The sequence below is a fragment of the Semicossyphus pulcher genome, unplaced genomic scaffold, assembly GCF_022749685.1.
Source record: "Semicossyphus pulcher isolate SPU_LCO1_2020_fin unplaced genomic scaffold, fSemPul1.0.p SCAF_3, whole genome shotgun sequence".
In the NCBI taxonomy this organism is placed as follows: Eukaryota; Metazoa; Chordata; class Actinopteri; order Labriformes; family Labridae; genus Semicossyphus; species Semicossyphus pulcher.
The window spans coordinates 8,241,441-8,263,636 of NW_027211704.1; the positions used below are offsets into that span (position 1 = coordinate 8,241,441).

The window sequence follows — 22,196 nt, forward strand, 5'->3', positions numbered from 1 at the left end:
TCTCGCTGTCTGTAATCTGGTTCTTTTTTGGTGGGATCCCCCCCACCCCCACCCCCCGAGCCGCTGCTGCGTGACTCATGTGACTCTTATTAAGCTGCACCGTTATTACAGCGATGCATCATGCGCTGATGTCATCAGTGGGTGCCACAGTTTGGGAGTGCCGACATGATGCTATGGGGGAAGACTGCCGACTCCTCTGGAGACGGGGCAAATGTTTGACCTTGAGAGGAGATTTTAAGTGATCAGTAAATTCAAAACAACTGAAGCCTCACCGGAGACCTGAAGGGTCAGTTCACCCGCTTTATTAGAAACACACTTTCCTACTGAGCTTCAGTCATACTGAGTAATGATGACGAAATCTCTGCCTCCACCCAAACATAAGGGTGGTGAATTTGTACAGCTCAGAGTGATGGCAGATAATGTCTTTCCCCAATGCTCTTAAAAATGACTCTCAGTAGTTTCATCATTCGTGTATCAGCAGGCTTTAGTACATGCAGGAAAAACAGTCCGTGTGGAGAGCAAGAGCATCCCAACTCCCATCAGCAGTCATCTGACGATGATGTAGCTTCTTATGAATCTCTATGAACAGATATCTGCAGCACGTTCAGCTTACGGTAAAGGAAGTCTTGGCTGGAAGTCGTTCATCTCTAACCGCTGGCTATGCCCAAAAAGTTTGCCGTGCAGATGATAGCCGATGGGCTCCCAGATGGCTTGTTCGTACAATGCATTTGTCAGTTCAAATTAGAGATAGACTGATATGGTTTTTTCAGGGCCGATACCGATTATTAGTAGTCGAGGAGGCCAATAACTGATATTTGGAGCCGATATTCATTTGCAGTAAAAGTGAAAATATTAGCGTCAAAATTTTGAATAATACAAACTCCAACACTTTACTTTGTTTAAATGCCTTTAAGCATATGTTTATTAAACAAACAAACAAAAAGTGCAGGGAGTTCCCAGGGTCAGCAGCATCTCTTATAAAGTTAACTGAAAATTTAAATAAATAAATAAATAACTTCCTGAAGTTTTATAAAGTAAATAAAACAAAATTAAATAAAATTTGCAAAGAAATGAACTTTTTCTTCTCTCCGCCGTGTGTGTGAGCACTCTGCATGCACAGCTTTCACTGCTGATTGGCTGTTACCCGTGCCATGGCTCTGCGTGTAACCAATCAGTGCTGTGGGTGGGATTCAATGCTGGAGACAGAGTAGTGACTGCAGACAGAGAGGCGCGGCTGCATCAGAGCCAAAATAACCCAGTTTTAAATTGATCTCTTATCAGCCGTTAGATAAAAAAAAAAAGGCTGATGCCGATATGCGTCAAAATGCCGAATATCGGCGCTGATAATCGGTCTATCCCTAGTTCAAATATGACCTGTTATTGGTGCTAAAGGGAAACGTACACAAGCAGTAGCGTATTAAAACAAAAGCATGTGAATAATTCTGCTTATTTTGGGCAACATTTTGGTTCTAAATTGCCAAGTTGTAGCACAAACAACAGCTCCATTATGAAGCCTTTTTAAACTACAAACTCCTTATCATGAACGTTTTCCCCTCATAATTAGTTACAAGTTTAGGATGAGGATTTTACATACAACCTGTGAAGATAAAATAATCTCACTTTTGATTATAAAGTTCAAATAAGGTCGAGTTAAACGTCATCACGTAATACAGAGAGTTTCCACAAAGCCAGGGCACACAGAGTTAAGAAGGGAAGACGACGGATGTGAACACACCTAAAACCACACGGATTAGACGGCGATGATGGCCTGATGATGAGGATGGCCTCACTGTTGGACTGTTGTCATGTGATCGGCCTCGCAGACGAGTGATGCGTGTTTGTTTCTGTCCTCGGTGTGGCGAGAGAAAATGTTTTAGTAGCTGAGGGTGTGTGTGTGTGTTTATGGTTGGGTTTAAATTGAGTGTTTGCTGAATGATGTTTAAAGTATAGGGAGAAGACTGATGTGTGTGTGTGTGTGTGTGTGTGTGTGTGTGTGTGTGTGTGTGTGTGTGTGTGTGTGTGTGTGTGTGTGTGTGTGTGTGTGTGTGTGTGTGTGTGTGTGTGTGTGTGTGTGTGTGTGTGTGTGTGTGTGTGTGTGTGTGTGTGTGTGTGTGTGTGTGTGTGTGTGGCTTTTGTTCCATTGCCACCATCCATTGGGACCTTTGAGGGGAGGCGGGTGATAAATAGTGTGTGTGGTGAAATGGGGGGACTTGGTGGGCGTGGTTATGAGCTCACCATCGAGGAATGTGTGCACCATGGATCAAACCCTGTGTGTACACACACACACACACACGCGCACGGTCGTTCCACATCCTGTTTACCACTGCAGGTACCTCCTGTCCTGCTTTTAAAGGGCTTTCCTGCCACAGTTTTGCTTTCCCAGCAAATTTTTCTTTTCTTTTTAACATCAAAGTAACCTCCTCGAGTGTTGCCATGTCTGTTGTTTGCATACCGCACACACGGTAGTTGCATACGGCCTGAGCTCTCTGGTGTGCCCTCTAGAGGTGTCCTCCAGTAACACGCGTAGGGCATAGACAAGCATGTGAACAATTACGTTTATGATGCAGACGGTTGTGTACGTGAACGCAAGGTTAGAAAGCACAGTTAGCCACACATCTTATTTCATGTCAAATTCATTCATAAATCAATTTTGACATGTTACTATCTGTTTTATTTAAACAACACATGACTAACTGATGACAGAGCGCTGGTGTGTGATGATGGTAGATGTTTTTCAGGACGGCGCCTGGCTGACGTCAGTGTGACGGTCTGCCTCAGGCCTCGACCGTTCTGTTCTGTGCCGCAGTAAATTGCAGGTTATCGGGCTGAACATGTGTGTTTGCGAGGTGGTGATGCAGTCATCGTGTGAAGAAACAGCTGCTGTAGAGTGGGACGGCGGTTGTCGAGACATAAAACGAGAGAGAGTGAGCTGCGTTTACCTGAGAGAAAGAATGTTCCAGATATCTCACCTGTAGGGAAGGTGTGACTGTGTCTGTTTACGTTGCACAGATCAGAGGGGAAACACAGCTTCAGACCTGCGTGTGTTTAACGGACGTCATGAGGTGAAAAGATGTTGACGCACAGCAAACATGATCTGACTGACCACAAAGACGTCCGTGCAATGGTTACAGCTCGAGATGAGAAAGTACGGGTCATCAGATTTGGATTAACCCCACAAAACATGTTGATCCAAAATAATTCTGAATGTGGATACATGAAAAACTCTCTTTGTTTTTGAGATATTTTTACTTTTTATGAGCAGAGTCAAACTCGTTTTGATTGGTTCATCTCTAATATAAATACAGTGCCGACATGTGACTTCATTTCTTAGAGTAGGCAGCAGCAGGCTCCGGTGGAACTGCGCCACTCATGGAACAAACAGCCGCCTGTGCTGTTTCCTGATTGGCTGGAAAAAAACCTGACCAGTTCACACCGCTGCAACTTTCTCTGCTACGTTCTGAAACGTTTCATTGGGTTGCGGGTGATTGATCTGACCTGGCCGGGTTCGGATTCAGACGACTTCTTTCCTTTCAAGATTTTAACAACGTTTGAGCAACAGTACAAACATGGGCGTGCTTATTTCTTGTGTATGAAAAAGAAAAATGTCTCAAGGACGCACTCACACAAAAATAACTAGTTATTAGTTATTATTATATTTATTATTATTATTATAATTATAAATAATTAGTCTCTGGCAGCATCCTGATCTCTTTTCTTTTCTCTCTGCACTCTCCGATACCTCGTTCCCACCTAAATTCAGCGCGTTGACGCAGGTTTTTTAGACCTGGGAGGACCCGCCTATAGATGCCGATTGTCTCTTTTCCCATTGCCAGTGAAGTTATACTCCTGTCGGTCTCTTTTCTGCTGCGTCTCCATCTGACGTCACAAACACGCAGGAGACAGTTAGTAAAGAGTGAAGATGTTACGGTGGTTAGGTCTTTATTGTATCTATTACACATTTAGTCTGTTTATCAAACTCGGCGCCGACAGATGTCGAACGATGTTCAAGCGCTGCTTGGACGGAGACGGGTGGAATTTGTAGCTGAGATGACAAGGAGTCGCAGAAGTTACCGACGGAGCATAGCATCGTGACGGAAAGGGGGCGGAGATTAGCGTGTTGGCACGGGTTTTGTGTTCCCATCAATGCCGATCGGAGCCGAGGTGATAATTACCCGGGTCTACTGCAGAGTCATTTGACCCGGGTTTGGATGCTGATTGTAACCTTTCCCATTAAGCAAAAAAGCCGAGTGTTAGCTGGTTTTTTGACCATTGTTAAAGCGGCTCCAGTCACTGTGTGTGCCTGCTTACGTTTCCAGTGTGCACTCTTGCTGCAACTCTCCAGAGCGTGTCCTACGTATCTGTCGCTGATCTACGACCTTTTGTACAATAGGGCAGGAAATATCAGTCAGCTATTGTGAATTTTAAAATAACTATCGTAAGAGCCCATCGAGAAAGCTCCGCACGCTCGGGGTTGAGAGTCTCGGTCCGCCCCTGGTCCTGAGACATCGTTCTTGTAATGGGAAACATTCGAGACAACACGGCTGTTTTCTTTGCTTCTCTCTTCACTCGATGTGCAACAAACCTTTGGTTGGTTTACAGGTTAGCCAGTTGCACATATGAGGTATGAAGTGGACTGTTTATAAGCTGGAATTTTAATCAGATTATTAGTTTGACTGTGTTTAGACTGTTGGATCACTGAGCAGGTATTTCTGTGCTCGGCTGTCGGTCATTATGTAACTTCCTGTGCTGGAGAGGGTGTGCCCCGCTGATAAGAGAAGCATTTAGCTCCAACCTGGTTCACCTTTTCTTTACACACACACACACTCTTACCTTATCTCTCCCTCACTTTCCGTTTCTCCTCCTGCTCCCTCTTTGTCTCTCTTAATACAAACCTAAACCCTCCCAGCCCCCCTCCTCCTCCATCAGCGTCTGTGTTGCTCTCTGTATTGTTGCGTCTCCATAGCAACGGCCCAACAAATCAGCAGGTATCTGCAGCGATAGCCGCTGCCCGAGAGGCTCAAACGCTGTTTATCTGACGCAGATCCGGGGCATTGAATTAAACGGGAACCTTTTGTGAATGGATTTGTGTTGAGATAAATCTCTGAATGAAAGAGGAGGTGACTGTGGTGTTTAGAGAGGGAGGGAGGGAGGGAGGGAGGGGGAGTCCGGGCTGACCTCTGATGTGAGCCGCTAATGGTTGTAGCATGTTAGCACTGAAAATTGAGCCCTCTGACTGGTCTAGGTTAGCAGATGGGGGTGTGTGGGGGTTATATTGGTTTTGTACTCACCTGGCAATCTGCCCTCTGTCTGCAACAGACCCTCAGCATCTTCATGAGACGTGAAAGGGACTTCACAAAACGTCTTCATGTGTCGTTCTGTGAATGACAACAGTCCGCTGTGTCGTTGCTGTATCAGAGCTGCAGGTGTGACGGAGGGCGGAGGTGTGACACAGTCGACTGCAGCCTATAAAAACTTAACCCTGTACCTTCCTGCGGGGTCGTACGGAGGTGTAGGCGTGTTAGTTTGTTGTTCGACGTCTTATTTCTCCGTTTCACTGCTTTATTTACTGTCGCTCGACCGCGGGTGCTCTCTCTCTTTTGCTGGCGGCAGCTTCGGGTTGAAAATCTGATTGTAGATCTGTTGTTATATTTAAAGCTTCGGTACCTTTCGGTACAATCGGATGTAAAAATAACGGAGACTATCATTTTAAAACACATGGAATCAAAAAGTGTGGAAAATGTTGTCTTCAGTAATGGTGACTTTTTCTGGGTAAATATCACCACAACATGTACGATAACGTTTCCACAACACAAACACGCCAGTAGAAAACATAATGCAGTGACATGAGGCGAGAGAGTATGAAGCGGATAAACTCCGCCCCCAACGTGTATGACATCATCACCCCGCCCGCTCTCTGTGTGAATGTTCCAGACTGTTTATCACCTTCTGTGTTCACACATGGACTCACCCCGACTTCATGCAGACTTCTTACTGGAGAGCTGGAAGGAAATAAGTAAAGATGTTTATTTGGGCGGGGCGGGGTCAAGTAGGTCATGAAGGATATGATTGATAGCATACCTTTCCACGTGTGTGTGGGTTGGCAGATAGTTCAGTATTTATGGATGTGCTCTTCGGACTATACCCAGATCATAACATCAATGTTGCCTGTTCGAGTTTTGTCACTTTTGGGGCCAAAGAAGCAGAAGCCTGCTCGGTTTGCGACCCTGACCTGCAGGTCGGTCACACAAGGAGGAGGAGGAAGGACAGAGCAGACTTTAAGCAGCAGGAAACACTGCGGCAGATTATTAGAGCTTTTTAAACACAAACGTGCACACACACACACACACACACACACACACACACACACACACACACCTCTCTCTATCATTGTTTTTACTCACTGTGTTAAACTTCTCCTGACCCCCCTCCTCTCTCTCTCTCTCTCTCTCTCTCTCTCTCTCTCTCTGTCTGTCTTTTTGTTTCACTTACTCTCGTCCTTTATCTGAACAATAGGCTACCATGGAGATAGCCTCGTTACTCACAAAACTGTGTCGGCAAGGACACACGCACAGACGCACAGTGCTAAGTTCACAGTGTGATGAACTGTTAAAAATGAAACAACACTTTAAGGTTAAAAAATGACATTTAAATTTAGAGCTTGAATATTTCTGATAAACTAACAACATGTTTCAAACCTGGGTGAATAAACTACAGCAGTGGTTTCAAACCACAAGCGATTAACAGAGCAGGAAAAGCTGAATATCAGCACATGTACACAGAACACAGTTATTATGCTGCATTGGTTGCTTTCCAAAAGAATTGTTCTCTTCGGCGCCACATGTGGAGATAAGTGGTAATTGCAGGTGTGCTTTTAGACCTCGAAGTAAAGGTGTGTTGTTTGCAAAAAAAACGGTCATCTCTTTGTTCATTCCATCCCCCGGAGGAGCGCCCGTTCATCAGTTTGTGCCGAGTCTCAGTTTCACTGTAAATAGTGAGCTCCACAGAGGCTGCACTCTGGCTTACTTCAGCGGTATGAAGTCAAAAAACAAACAGATTTTCTTGTGACTGACTTTAATTAACGGCTCTTCAGTTTGCTGAAATAAAAACATCATGAAGCAGATTAGTAACAAGTCAACATGAAGCTTTGTCAGGTCTGTCCTCAAGAGGAGAAGAAAACTACTTTAACATGAGAAGCTTGTTGAACGGAGGCCAGAGCTGATGCATTGAAGGACGTCAGGAAATCTAAACGCTGAACAGCTTTCGCGACACAGCGTCAGCTTGAGCTGAACACAGACTTGGCGGGTTGGAGTCGCGTCATTCTACTTGCTTTTGGTCTGAAAACACCTTTAAAGAGAGCTAATTATGTACATTTTATTCTGGTCGCTTCATCTGAATACTGAACTTGTTTTTTGTCGTCTTTGTTTATCGATCTTTTCCTTGATTGTTGGGTCGTCGTGGCCTTTCCTCCCAACTCAATAGAGGCCCAAGAAAACAATACACAGATTCCACTCGGTCTTAAATCTGCCAATAAATCACCTAACCTTTAAACTAAAATTCTTTAAGGCCTTTTGTGACTGCTCAAACTTACTTGGGCTGCCTGTCCTGACCCTGAGATTGGAGACTACTGCTCTGATCTTTGCTATTGTACCTCTTTAATTAATAAAACAAAGACAATAACCTGCAATTATCTGGTTAAACCAACAATTTAAGGTGAATAAAACAGGTATTTAAAAGTGCAAAAGAACCTTTTTAGAGATTAAAATATCTACTTGAATAACGTCATCATGCTAAACAACCATGTAGTTACTTTAACAGTGAGCTCAGCCATGGGTGGAGCTGTGTGTGTGTCTGAAGGGTAAAGGCCGCTGACTACATCTGCTCACTGACAGGATGTTTGCGGGAGAGGCGGCTGGTGCTGACACACACACACACCCTCCCACACACACACACTCACTCACTCACGCAGGTGTGGCAGGATAACCGGAGAAGACAAAAGAAAAGAGGGATGGGATATGGGAAAGAGAGAAAGCCAGAGGAAGAGAGAAAAGTGAGGCGCAAAGAAACAGGTGGAGAGTGAAAGGGTCGGAGGAGGAAACAGAAACACAAATAGTCTGGAAGAGAGGGAGCGAGAGATTAGGAATGTAGGAACAGGATGTCGCAACCTCTCCTCTGTGTGTGTTGACGAATATCCTCACTTATTATCAGTGTGGTGTCACCCCTGGGTGAGGCAGCAATCTCTCCCACAGCTCCACCTAAACCTGAGCTGCTGAAACATGTTTGGACCACAGCTGCGGCGCTGACAGGGAGGCCGAGCTGCAGATTCACCAGGTGGAGCTCACAGCTTCACGCTGATACACGGCGCTGACAGGCGGCTCGCAGCAGTCACACGACGAGCAGAGACAAATGTTTTCTGTGACTAAGACGGTGCCACATACACTCACTGGCCACTTTATTAGGTACACCTTGCTAGTACCTGGTTGGACCCCCTTTTTGCCGTCAGAACTGCCTTAATTCTTCGTGGCATAGAGTCAACAAGGTGCTGGAAACATTCCTCAGATAGTTTGGTCCATACTGACATGATAGCACCGCGCGGTTGCTGCAGATTTGTCGTTCCACCACATCCCAAAGGTGCTCTATAGGATTGAGAACTCAAGAAACCAGTTTGAGATGATTTGAAGGTGTTCAGTATAAGTTACCATGGTGATCTCCCCCGGTGATTAGTGAAGCAGCTTCGTAGTACTGAGAACTCGGAGTTAACCCTGAAGTTACCTCGATAACCGCAAATCCTGCTTCGTAGTATACGAAGCCGATACAGATCAGTTTGGATCAGACCAATTTTATACTCTTTTAGTGGCCTTTATAAAGTGCATATATAACACGTAATCATGCTCTAGTATGCTTATATTTTGTTTCTGTATATGTCCCTATTTATTTGTGTTTTTTAACTTTAATTGAAACGTGTTTTATTCTAGAATGGCTGATTATAAGGAGCCTTTCTTTATCTCAGTCTCTGACTGACCTGTGTCCTTTACATATTTCACCCCAGCCCCGTGTCTCTACAAACTCTGAAACTAAGCCTTTGCCCTGTAAGAGAGAAAAAAGGAATTATGAGTAGTTTTTGAGTTTCCCTTTAATGAATAAGTTAATATGTGAGAGACAAACAGAGACGGAGAGATTAAAAATGACTGGAATGTTTTGTCTGCTTCCCTCTGAACTCTGTGTGCAGCAGCCAAAGATTAGCTTCCTGTGTGTGTGTGTGTGTGTGTGTGTGTGTGTGTGTGTGTGTGTGTGTGTATGTGTGTTTGTATGTGTGTGTGTATGTGTGTGTGTGTGTGTGTGTGTGTGTGTAACCAGTATGAGGTACCAGCTGGTACAGTGAGGTCTTATTAATGAGAAATATTTCCCAGCAGCCCTCTGTTCTTCTCGTCTCAGAAGCCTTAATATTCCTACTGATCTGGGAGCAGGCTTTTCTCTGGCTTGTGTTCAGGTGTCGTGTTCAGGGTCGAGCTCGTTGTGGAAGTCTTGGAACTATGGATTTAAGCAACTAACTGAGGCTGTTGTTACGAAAATGAACGTGCTAATATCTCATCTTGATACTGTTATATTCTTCCACATCTCCTCATCCTGTTGAGTAAAATAAGATTTTATTAAATGAAGCAGATAAAAGTCCTCGTTTGAAGAGTTTAAATGAGCTTTTCCTGCCTCCCGCGTTCTTTTTCAACTTAGAAACAACTTAAATGCACTTTAGTTTGGCTGTCATGTTGTGTTTTATGTTCTTAAATTCACATTATCAATCATAGACGGCTGAAGTTTTTGGGTTGTGTTGTCGTTTAGTTGTGGGTTTATTTGTTACATAAGTAGTTGTGGTGGTTTTATGCAGTGGCCCAGGAGGAAAGACAAAGAGCATTTCTTTGTTCGTTACTGACCTGAGGTCTTTCTGTCTCCCTCCTTCAGACTCCAAAGCCATCGTGGACGGGAACCTGAAGCTGATCCTGGGTCTGATCTGGACTCTGATTCTGCACTACTCCATCTCCATGCCCACGTGGGAGGGCGAGGACGAAGAGGTAACAACAGTCGTTTTTAACGTCTGTAACTCTGCAAACAAAACTTTAGTTTAGTTTAGTACTATTTAGTTACTATTATAGCACAAAAAGAAGCATTGAACAATAAAAACACACACAAAAAAACTTCAGAAATCGTAACCACGATGAAAGATGGCTGACTGTGTCGATGCTTTCTGTTCAGTCGGAGTCAAAGACACCCAAACAGCGTCTGCTGGGATGGATCCAACACAAAGTCCCCGACCTGCCGATCAACAACTTCAGCCAGGACTGGAGGAACGGGAGGGCACTGGGAGCACTGGTGGACAGCTGTGCTCCAGGTACGTCTCCCGTCTGTCTGTGTGTGTGTGTGTGTGTGTGTGTGTGTGTGTGTGTGTCTCTGTGTGGGGCAAAAGATGATCATTTTTATGCTAAATGTTTTCTTTTGGAAATATTTTAATCTTTATAAGTCTGAAGAAGAAGAAGCCGAGAATCTGACCACCTTTATGCTGTCAGGAACCTTTTTTTAGAACCTTACCTGCATTTTCACCAACAAACCAGAGACTTAGTTTAATTCCTGTAGGAGTAAAGATGGAAGAAGCAGAGTTTAAAGGGTTTAACATCACTGGTTTGTAAAAACGAAGACACAGCTGCAACTAACGGCTATTTTGATAGCCGACTAGTCATCGATCAACCGGAGCAACCCTAGTGCAACTATAATGTGTACAGCATCATTTATGGAACAAGGAAGCAACTAAGATCTCTTTATTTATGAAGCTTGAGCTTATTATTTGTGTGCGTTTTTCCTGCAGAGCTCATTTTGTTGTGCGTCTGTAGGTTGTTCTGGTTCACACTGTTGTTCTGTGTGTCGTCTGCAGGTCTGTGTCCAGACTGGGAGACCTGGGATCCAGTGAAACCAGTGGAGAATGCTACTGAAGCCATGCAGCTGGCTGACGACTGGCTCGGCATCCCGCAGGTAAGAGTCCCTTTGATATTGTTGCTTCTTCACTGTGACCTTTAACCTTTTACCCGGCTGTACTTATACAGATGTCGGAGGATATCAGTGGAGAAACAGTCCATTTTTGACGATTTCTGACTGTCACTACACCAGCCCCCAATTATAGAGATTTTTGAACAAGTTTTAATATGACAGATCTACCTGTGTGTTTGATTTATGTGCGTGTGTTTTCTGTGTGTGCGTGCAGGTGATCGCTCCAGAGGAGATCATCGACCCCAGCGTGGACGAGCAGTCGGTGATGACCTACCTGTCTCAGTTCCCCAAAGGCAAACTGAAGCCTGGAGCTCCACTCAAACCCAAACTCAACCCCAAGAAGGCCCGCGCGTACGGACCAGGTACATGCACACGCACACACGCACACACGCACACACGCACACACACACGCACACAGTCCATCTGGTTGTCGATGCTGTGTTTGTGACACATTCCTCCCAGATAATGGGAACACTGGAATCGCTGGTGTGTCTAACAATGTCAGGAAGTGAGCAGCTGTAAGTGTGAACAAAGGACCACACTTATATCTGATGAACACACACACACACACACACACACACACACACATGCAGGTTGCTGAGTGGAACAATTATCCTCCAACTCTCTTTAACTCTTTAAGAGGAAATACCTGGAAATGGCTACAGAGGAAGCAGGACGCCACGCACACGCATACACACACACGCACATACCGCAAACCTGCATTCCTCATTTAATTATATTACTCCTTATTAACTTATCATCATGAATTTCTTTGCAATAATGGAGACAGAGGATGTAATAATTATGTCTGTAATAACTCCAGGAACTTGTTTCAGTATTTTCACGTATAGTTTTTTGCCTGAATGTTTTTATGTTCAGTTTTTGGATGTGTGACTCTGATTGAAGCTGCTAAAACAAAGTATTTTCCTGGAAAGGGTTAATGAAGTATCAACCTTCACTTACTCTCTATTTAATTTACATTTGTGGTCGTGTGTGAGGTTTTAATCTATTTAAATATGTGTCTAATCTGTTGATGTTCTCCTCGTGTAGGTATTGAACCCACAGGGAACCGCGTCATGCGTCCTGCCGTGTTCACGGTGGACGCGTTCAGTGCCGGTCAGGGTCAGGTCACCGTCTACCTCGATCATCCCGACGGCACCAGAGAGGAGGTAACCGACTAATCCTCCTCTTCCTCTTTCTCCTCCTCTACAGTTTTTCATCTGAGAGTCTTTAAAGACAAATGTAATCAATCAATCACTGTGACTAAATCTTAATTTCTCTTTGCTGATCAGCTGAAGGCCGAGCCGAACGAGGGCAAGAAGACGTTCAGCGTCACCTACATTCCTCAAGTCGTCGGACTTCACAAAGTAGGTTTCATTAATTTTTGTTAACAATTAAAGTTTGATAAAATAAAGTATGGGAGGCACTTTTCACTTGTATTATTTCACCCGTATTTGCACACATGGCAAGGAAAGGATTTTAATTTAGCGGCTTGAAACCTTAAAAGTCCCCATTTCAAACTATATTCCTGTTTCCTTCCTTTAAATCTGCCGTCCTAAAAGTTTGAACTTTGGTTTGATAGAAAAATAATCAATTAAAATCTTAATATTCAAAAGCCAAAAGGAAGAGGAAAGCCTGATTTCTCTAGATAAATAATTGTCTTTTTCCTAGGTCACCGTGTTGTTTGCAGGCCAGCAGATTCCCAAAAGTCCGTTCGAGGTGAACGTGGACAAAGCGCTGGGCGACGCCTCCAAGGTCACAGCTAAAGGCCCGGGAATTGAACCTGTGGGCAACGTCGCCAACAAACCGACCTACTTTGACATCTACACTGCAGGTCAGAGACTTCACAGAAACAACCTCCGAGGGCGCTTCACGCACACACTGATGCACTTTATTGCCAAAGTCATTGGACACCCATTCACCCACACCCATTGCTAACAGGTGCATAAAATCGAGCGTATAGTGGCGCCGGTTTAGCTCAGCAGGTAAAGTCGTGTGTCCCATACACAGAGCTCAGTCCTCAAGCCCTCGGCCTCTTTCCGCATTGTCCCCACTCTCTCTTCTTCTGTTTCCATCACTACCTACTGTCCTCTCTTTCAAATAAAGGCCTAAAAAATAAACAGTAAATTAGAATAAATCTTGTATATCGCCACGAAATCTCCAAAGACAGGCGAGAAGAACACATGAAGAGCTAAGCGTCTTTAAATGAAGCTCTGTCACCTGCCTCCCTGTCCGAACAGGAGCCAGATAATGAACGTTGGTAACTCTTCTCCAGCTCCGCCCACTCCACTCCAATAATGTAGGACTTTAGGCGTCTAAGCGGCAGACCATAACCCAAGAGAAGGCGTCACATTCAATTCATCATTCAGTCAAATGAAAGGTGTCATCAGTCAGTCCTGATAGAGGATCTGATATCACGATTACAAACTGTAAATCATCTCTAGCGGGTAACACACACCTAAGCCTCAGCCTCTGACTCACCTGGACACACCCACATGCTTTGTTTGCTGTGTAAGCACATATCAGAGGTACCTGAACGTGCATCAGCTCGTCAGGATCAGTGTCGGGAAGTCACTTCGATTTTCCCATTGAAAGAATTATCATAGTATTTATGACTCACGAAGAAATCTCTGTAAAAGACGCAACGTGTAAGACAACTCTGGAGTTGGCAGGAGTCACATTCCTCCTCCTTTGGGAGAGGCTAACCACCTCTGGTCTCGATGCTAAGCTAATTCAAACTTTTATTTAGACAGTGACTAATGAACACTACATTTCATCTGAGTAATGGAGCGTTACTAGGATTAGTAACTTGTTAGGCCATTAAAAGATTTAATATTATAATCCCCTACATTGATGGAACACCGTGAGTAAGTGCCAACGAAAGCTTCAAGTGCGATCGGACACAGGTGCTGACAGGCAGTGCACAGAGGCAACGCACAGGTGGTATAGAAGTAGAATCATCACAATCAATAGCTTCAGTATCGTTAAGGTCAGAGGTGTTCATGAAAGAGCTGCGTCTTTAGCTGTTTCTTAAAGGTGAAAGGGACTCTGCGGACCGAACGCAGTTTGATAACTCTTTCCACCACCAGGGGACTACTGAGGAGAAGAGTCTAGTTAGCGACTCAGGGCCCTGTTGTGATGGGAGTACCAGGCGCCTTTCATTGGCAGAACGTAGTGCGCGGGAGGGAGTGTAGACCTGGATGAGGGCGTTCAGGTAGGCAGAATTTAATGCTAGCAGCAGCTGGGAGCCAGTGGAGGGATATGAGCATTGGAGTGACGTGCTGTTTTGGGTTGGTTGAAGACCAGTTGCGCTGCTGCGTTCTGGATCACCTGCAGAGGTTTGAATGTGCATGCAGGAAGGCCTGCCAGGAGGGAGTTGCAGTAGTCAATGCGTGATATTGAGAGCCTGTACCAGCAGGTGTGTTGCATGCTCTGAAGGGTAGGGTCTGATCTTCCTGATGTTGTACGGGGCAAATCAACATGACCGAGCAATCGCGGCCACATGAACCTTAAAGGTTAGCTTGTCGTCACTCATGATGCCCACGTTCCAGTCAGACTTAGTGGGTGTGAGTTCAGTCTGTTCAAGCTGGAAATTAATGTGAGGGACTGGCTGGGATGACAAGGAGCTAGGTGCACCACTTGATGCCTCACTCTTTTTATTGTCTGAAGGCGAACTCTAGCCCGAGGAGACACATGTCCTTGAACGCATCATTCATAAGTGTTTCAATTGAAGTGGTGAGGAGAGCAACAAATTTAATCTGAATGAATATTTAAATTAAGTCTCTGCTGTATTGGAAAGAAGAACAAGCTTCATCTTTCATTAAAAACTCTATAAGCAGTAAAATTCAGACTCCTCTTATCACTGGCTGAATAATGAAACTAACATGTTAAAGCTTCCTCTTCTTTTCTCCTCAGGAGCGGGTACAGGAGACGTGACAGCCATGATCAGAGACCCTCAGGGCCGTCAGAACATCGTGGAGGTGATGATGGAGGATAAGGGCGACAGCATGTATCGCTGCACCTACAAACCCACCCAGGCCGGCCAGCACACGGTCACCGTCACCTTCGGAGGGGTCGGGATCCCCAAGAGCCCCTTTAACGTGGACGTGGGGCCTGGTGAGTCGTTTAATCTTCACCTCATCAGTAAATTGTAAACATTGTGATCAAGGTGAGACTTTAACACAGCTTAATACATCTCATAACACCTTCATGTGTGTTTTCTATCAGCCTGCATGCCCGGAGCGTGCAGGGCGACAGGTCGAGGTCTGCAGCCGTCAGGACTGAGGGTGAAACAGGTCGGGGACTTCAAGGTGGACACTAAAAGCGCCGGAAGTGGAGACCTGAAGGTTGTCGTCAAAGGCCCGAGTGAGTACAGTGAGGAGGTTTTATACAGAGACAAAAGTGAAATGAGAGCTTTTCCTCGAGTAAGACAACCTCATTCAAAATCACACACTCTCATGGGAGCTGTAGTTTTTTGCCATGCTAGCTGCTATTTCCTTTTCAGTTAGATTTTCAACCCAAAGCTGAGCGGGCAAAAGAGAGAGCAGCTGTGAAACAGAGAAATAAGATGTTAAACAACAAACTAACACGTCTGCACCTCCATACAACCCCGCAGGAAGGTACAGGGGTTAGTTTTTATAGGCTGAAGTCGACTGTGTGTGTCTGTCTGCTCCGCCCTCCGTCACACCTGGAGCTCGGATACAGCAACGACACAGCGGACTGTTCTCATTCACAGAACGACACATGAAGACGTTTTGTGAAGTCCCTTTCACGTCTCATAAAGATGCTGAAGTTAGAGACAGACAGAGAACAGAGCAGTGAGACAGCCATGTTTTCATGTCGTCCCGACCTGCAGACGGAGGGGCAGATCCTCTGCAGACACCAGATCACACTCCTCCTGGATGATGAGTGATGATGAAGAGGGAATATTTGATATGGAAAATCTTTTTTTTTTCCCCCTTCATTCCTATTAACAGGATGTCAGATGAGCTGGTTTATTGACTTTTTCTGTACCAGCTCTGTGTGAAGTTGGGAAATTAAAAACAAGAAAATGATCATCATTTTTTTTGTTCCTATGACTTCTATTTTTGTTGCCGTGGTAACGAAACAGGTAGCGAGTATCACTTTTTTTAACAGTATAACGAAGTTTGAAATTCTGGTATCGTGACGACCCTAGTAGCTAGCCTACTAATGCTAACTGTTGGGGAGAAAGTGAATGATAAGGGAGCAATGTTAACTATTTTCTTAAGGCTTTATTGTGGTGAAAATTAGGATAAAAGTTTTTCCTTACTTTGTTTATGTTGCTGTATGATGAAAATGTACATGTTCTACAATGAAAATAAGTGACACTCAGCCATTACTTGTGCATGCTGTTGGTCATGTGATGGATGAATATTTTTCAACATGTTAAGATTTAATTTCTGATCACTGTTTTCTTAAATTTGTGTGTGTGTGTTCAGAGGGCATTGAGGAGCCGGTGAAGCAGATCTCCAGTCAGGACGGTGTGTTCTCCTACGAGTATCATCCCAGCAGTCCTGGAAAATACATCGTGTCCATCACCTGGGGGGGTCAGCACATCCCCAAGAGGTGAGCTCTGCAGTGTGTGTGTGTGTGTGTCTGTGAGTGTTTCAAAGAATTACCTCAGTATGTTACCTCATCTGATCTGAATGGTTGGATCTGCAGGGGAATGAAGACTTTGAGAGTCACTTCTGTTCAGTTCGTATGAATACAGGGACTTCCCCACATTAATAAGCACCCAGTCAGTAAAAAAAAAAGAGAACTTAAAAACCCGCAAATACAAATTTACATGAAACAGACCGTGTAGCTGTTCGTGCCTGCGTTGAGTTTCAGGCGTCCTCTGAGGTCACACCGGGTCATAAAGTTCCCTCTGTGAAGAGGACGTCTTTAAATCTTCGGGGGTTGAGCAGGTTTCTGTTTTCTATCATGCAGCACTGACTGTTAAAGTTAGCTCACTTGGCTAATGTAACACACAGGAAACACTCTTCCTGTTTCTGCTGGACAGAGAGGGAGAGTCCCAAAGAGAAGCTGAACATCAGAATGAGAGCTGTTTTTATTTCCTTTGTGCTTTTACGTCTCTTTTACCACCACGTCTGGCGTCTACTTCACTGTCTGCAGGACTTCTTAAAATCGCCCTTAAAAACATTGGATAGGTAGAAGGAAAAGGGAGGTTCCATGTGTGTAATAAAGATATTAAACGGACAGTTTTATTTGGCACTAATTTTGTTACACATGCTGCTGTGTGAAAGAAAAAGCAGCATTCTCTTCATAACGTCTCTGCTCTCTGTCTCTGTTTTTCAGCCCGTTTGATGTGACCGTGGGTCGGGAGGCGGGGCCTCAGCAGATCAGGGCCTGGGGTCCGGGCCTGGAGGGAGGCATTGTGGGTAAACCTGCTGCTTTTGTCGTGGAGTCCGTCGGCACCGATGTCGGAGTGCTTGGTGAGATTTCATTTTGTGCTTCTTCACGCTGATATTTGATTAAGGAGTGTTTGAATTTGGAATCTAATCTGCTGATACGTCTGCAGGTTTTGCCATCGAGGGACCCTCGCAGGCTAGAATCGAGTGCGAGGACCAGAACGACGGCTCCTGTGACGTCCGTTACTGGCCGACGGAGCCCGGAGAATACGCCGTCCACGTTACCTGCGATGAGGAGGACATCGAACACAGCCCCTTCATGGCCCAAATCATCCCTGACAACAACGCCAGTGACCCAGACAAGGTCAGTAGGATACAGAAAAACAGGGTGTGGGAATTAGCGCTAAAACTGGCTCAACAAACTTTGATTCGAGCTTGTAATGAACTGTAATGATGCTTAAGTGAAGGTGTTCAGATTAAGATTCAACACTTATATTCAACTAAATGTTGACTAAATATGTACCTAAAACATTATTTGTTATGAGTGACTTAATCCAAATATTGACTATCCAGATTATCACTTTAAAAAACTATTAAGTTTCGTGCTTTGAATTATTATTATTAAGAAAAGTTTATCTGGGAGTTTGACGCCTGAAATCGAGGTGAGGAGATCTGTCAGAGGGAAGATGTACCACTGTGTTGGAGTTATAGGACAACAGATTTGTTTTTATACAGCGGGACTCCCTGAAAACACTATTTGATGCGGGGGCGGTGCCTTAAGTCCTGCGTCACACAGAGCGTTGTGTGCCTGATGTGTGTTCTTGTGTATTCTGTGTTCTGTGTGTTCCCACTAAGCAAAAGAGCTGGGTGTTTTTTAATCAGTGGGAAATCGGCTTTACAGTCAGAGTGAAGCTTCTTCCTTCACAAACTATCTTTGACAGGAACAGATAACAGCTTGCAAAAAGCAAACAAACCCAACAACAGACAGGTTAAATTTTGGCAAGTCATAAAGTGACTCACGGATTTCATATGAATCAGAGTTAATATGACCTGTCCCCAGCTGTGTTTGTCATTTTCACGAGTAAAAGCAACAGTCTGCCGGTTTAAAATGTAATCTGCTTCCTGAATGTTTGTACACTCATCTGTGCTATTGATAACTAACATTGTAGATCCATACGGAGCACAAATGTTGAGCTGCTGTGAAGTAAAACAGGGCTGCAGCACCGGCAGGTTGATATGGACAAAAAAAAAAGACTACAGAAAAGAAGAGAGATCATTTTTATCGTCTCTTTGCGGTCCTGTTCGGCCTCGGATGTCTCTAATGATGCGAGCTGTTTTTATGGTTGCAGGTGAAGGCGTACGGGCCGGGCCTTGAGAAGACCGGCTGCCTGGTCAACACACCTGCTGAGTTCACAGTCAGCGCAAAGGATGCTGGGAAAGGGCCTCTGAAAATCATGGCTCAGGTAAGACGCAGAAATCTTACTTGGTCTACTCAATAACCCTTTCACTGTAGGAATGTTAATATTAATTTAGTTAAGCTTTTATCTCAGGAGTTTTGTTAGAACCAAAGCAATTTAAGTTTATAAATGTTGTATCTGACATGCTTTTATTGTGTAGTTTTTCTGCCTCCACACTTCCTGTGGCTGTTTAAGCTAAAAGGGCTAAAGGATATTTAATTTATAATTTTGTAAAATGAAAAAATGCTAAATATTCTTGCATTTGAAAAGCTCAAACAAGAGATAGTTTGCTGTTTTTTGGCAGATTAATTAAGGTCTCTGGAAGCTGTCTGATTATCTCTCTGTCTCTCTGTCAGGACGGAGAGGGACTCCCTGTGGACGTGAAGGTGAGGAGTAAAGGTGACGGGCTGTACTCCTGCTCCTACACGCCCACCTCCTCGCTCAAACACACCGTGGCCGTCACCTGGGGAGGAGTCAGCGTCCCCAACAGCCCCTTCAGGGTAAGCAGCCAATCACAGCGCCCTGTCACTACAGGAAGTCATTTCCTGCTCAAATCCAAGGATCTGGTTGAGACGGAGAGAGTTAAGATCGTCCAATCAGAAACTTTAGTGAAGGCAGAGAGCGTGAAAGTCGTCCAGTCAGAGTCAATTATTTCAAAGGAGAATTTTGAGACGGTTAATTCTGAAAATAAAAGTGCGAGCAGTAAAAAAAAGAAGCCTCTGATCATCATCACTACGTACACTGAGGAGAGGTTCAACTAGTTGCACAGAGATAAATCAAAGTAAGCCGATACTTACATTAAGTGTACATGAATTAATGAAAAAGGTTTGTGTGCTGGTGAGACAACACATGAAATATTTAACTCCTTAAACTACTGGAAAAACAACAAAAACACAAGTGATTAAATGACCGTATTAAGAATATCGAAGGTTTTACTTTAAATGTAACATGTTTATCGATCTTATCTCTCTGTGTTAAGTGAACTGGGGTCAGAATGGGGTAAGCCTAGCTTAGCATTAAGACTGTAAACAGTCGTCCAAAGTCATGTGTCGTCTTTAGAGCTTAGAACAAACCGATCTGGTTGTGTGTTATTTACAGAAGTTTAGAGACGTTTGAAGGTTTGTTTTCTTAATTATAAAACAGCCAAGCTAGCTGTATGCTACTGCTAACAGTCTTTTTGCTTAGCTAGGCGGCGCACAACTCCATAGTTTTCACACAGACATGAAATTGATATTATTATTTTTCTCTGATAGATGACAGATAAGCTAACTTACCTAAAACAGTGATGACATTCGCCAGCTAACTAAGTTTCTTCCCTGTTCTGCCCCTCTTTGCTAATATAATAGATGTGTATAAATGTTAGCTTGGCAGCTAGTGAAGTAAGCTAGCTAAGAAGCTTATACTAGGTTAAAAAAGCCATCAGTTTGACTGAACATAGGAAGGTTAATTATGTGCCAAAATGCCTTGACATCAAAATGTCTCTACACTGCAAACGTTACTTAACTTTGGTCTTTACATTTTTAAAATGAAATTGACACTAAAATAACTCTTCAGAAATCTTTTGTTGCTGACAAAACAAATGACAGCTCATCACTAATGTTCCCTATATGAGCAGAAATGCAACTTAAATGTTTAACAACGTGTTGGTTTTTGGTTCTTTTTCACATTTTGTATGTTAAAGTTTATTCAGCATACTCTTAATCACACTGTAATCTCTTTCTCTGTAACACCTCTGGTTTGTCTTTCACAACCTAACACATCGTAACTTTTTGAAGTTAAACTTTGAAGTTGTTTTCATGTAGACTTCACTGAAGGTGATCTAACTGTAAACGCACTAACCGGTCTCTTCTCTCTTTGCACTGTAAACACTGTCCATGCACTGTGACTCACTCTGGTTGAGCTGCACTAAAACTTCACTTATCTGAACCTTTGTGAAGAGATGACGTATTTTAAATGGACTGAATCTTATTGACAAACAGGAACCACCTTAAAAGGAAATTATTAAACATGGAGAAAGTACTAACTAATATATTTTACACTTTAGAGATTTGTAGTGATTTTATACTAAAACTTCAACTTTAAAAGAGGCTCAGATAAGTGATGCTATTTTGTCCTTTTTGCATATTTTATGAAGTATTTTTTTTTCTTTTGAATGAAAACCTTTTCACTTCACAATAGGATACCCACTTTCTTTGGCCAAAGTTGCAGTGATCCTTTTAATGTATTAAAAAATGTGCCACTATGTATTTAATTCTGCTCTTCTCAGGACAAAACTGAAATAAATTACGTAAAGAAACGACTAAAATCATTCACAGTGAAAAGGTTTTCATTCACAGCTAACCCGTCTTCTTTGCACTGTTACCACTTATATTTTTGATCACATTTAAAGAGATCTATTTACCTTGAAGTTCTTGCTGTTATTAGATTTTAACTTTGTTTATCAGCCGTCTTCCTCCCTGGCTGTTGATTTCAGGTGTTTATAGTCTCACCTGCAGGGAAAATAAGTTTATGAGAAACTTCCAGAGCGGCTCAGATATGTCTGGATCTGCTGGTGTGTTCTGTTTAGGAATTTATGACAATGCCAACAGGCTTCAAAAGTTGGCAAAGACAAAGTTTTCTTTGTTCTGACAAAGAGACAAAGTCCAAAAAAGTTATCAGATAGGAGAACAAAAGAAGGTGATGAGTTTTTAGAGACTTTGCAACATTAAAATGTATGAAGGGTATCAGTTTTTCTTATGGCTCTGATGGGAGACAGGTATTTGTTACAGGTCCACAAATCATTTCAACTTGAACAGGGAGGTTTGTACTTGTCTTTAAAGGTCTTATTCAATGTTTAAAGCTGATGTCACTGTGATGAATCAGCAGGCTTGTTGTGAGCTGCAGCGGCCTGCAGGCTGCCTGGCACCATCTGCAGCTTTCTGCAGCTTTAATGTTGATCCAGGAGATGGATGGAAAGTAAACAGTCACACCCAGCTCTGAGTGCTGCTGGGAGCACACAGCAGTGACACCTCTTCATTAAGAACGGGCAGGTGAAGAAGAGAGTTCATGGAAAGACGGCTAACCTGACATGACCTTTACTGCTGCTGTGTGTTGTTTAATTGTGCAGAAAACAGAATATTTACCATGCCGGACATGTTCTGTTTGACAGCACTAAAATGTAGAGTAAATCTGTCCAGAGGTTTTGTGTTGAGTCTGACTCTTGTGGCTTTGAATCTTGAATTTTCTTTTGGAATATAAACTACCACTCATAAGAGACGGTCAGTTGTCAGTTGACAGAGGTTGATGGCACAATGAGTCTCTACAACAATCTGAGATAATTTAGCTCAGCTGAGTTGCT

General features: G+C 43.6%; 1 protein-coding gene across 2 annotated transcripts in view; it reads left to right on the forward strand.

Annotated features, from left to right (window-relative positions):
* Positions 1–22,196, forward strand: part of flnbl (filamin B, like) — a 64,645-nt gene that overhangs the window by 17,606 nt on the left and 24,843 nt on the right. For both annotated transcript variants that reach the window (XM_069678862.1, XM_069678863.1), the window contains exons 2-15: positions 9,955–10,064; positions 10,246–10,381; positions 10,919–11,016; positions 11,246–11,393; positions 12,082–12,200; positions 12,324–12,398; positions 12,703–12,865; positions 14,947–15,147; positions 15,259–15,396; positions 16,491–16,617; positions 17,350–17,486; positions 17,573–17,766; positions 18,752–18,865; positions 19,216–19,359. In XM_069678862.1, the coding sequence (XP_069534963.1) occupies positions 9,955–10,064; positions 10,246–10,381; positions 10,919–11,016; positions 11,246–11,393; positions 12,082–12,200; positions 12,324–12,398; positions 12,703–12,865; positions 14,947–15,147; positions 15,259–15,396; positions 16,491–16,617; positions 17,350–17,486; positions 17,573–17,766; positions 18,752–18,865; positions 19,216–19,359 (1,904 nt within the window). The remainder of the gene's footprint in view (positions 1–9,954; positions 10,065–10,245; positions 10,382–10,918; positions 11,017–11,245; positions 11,394–12,081; positions 12,201–12,323; positions 12,399–12,702; positions 12,866–14,946; positions 15,148–15,258; positions 15,397–16,490; positions 16,618–17,349; positions 17,487–17,572; positions 17,767–18,751; positions 18,866–19,215; positions 19,360–22,196) is intronic.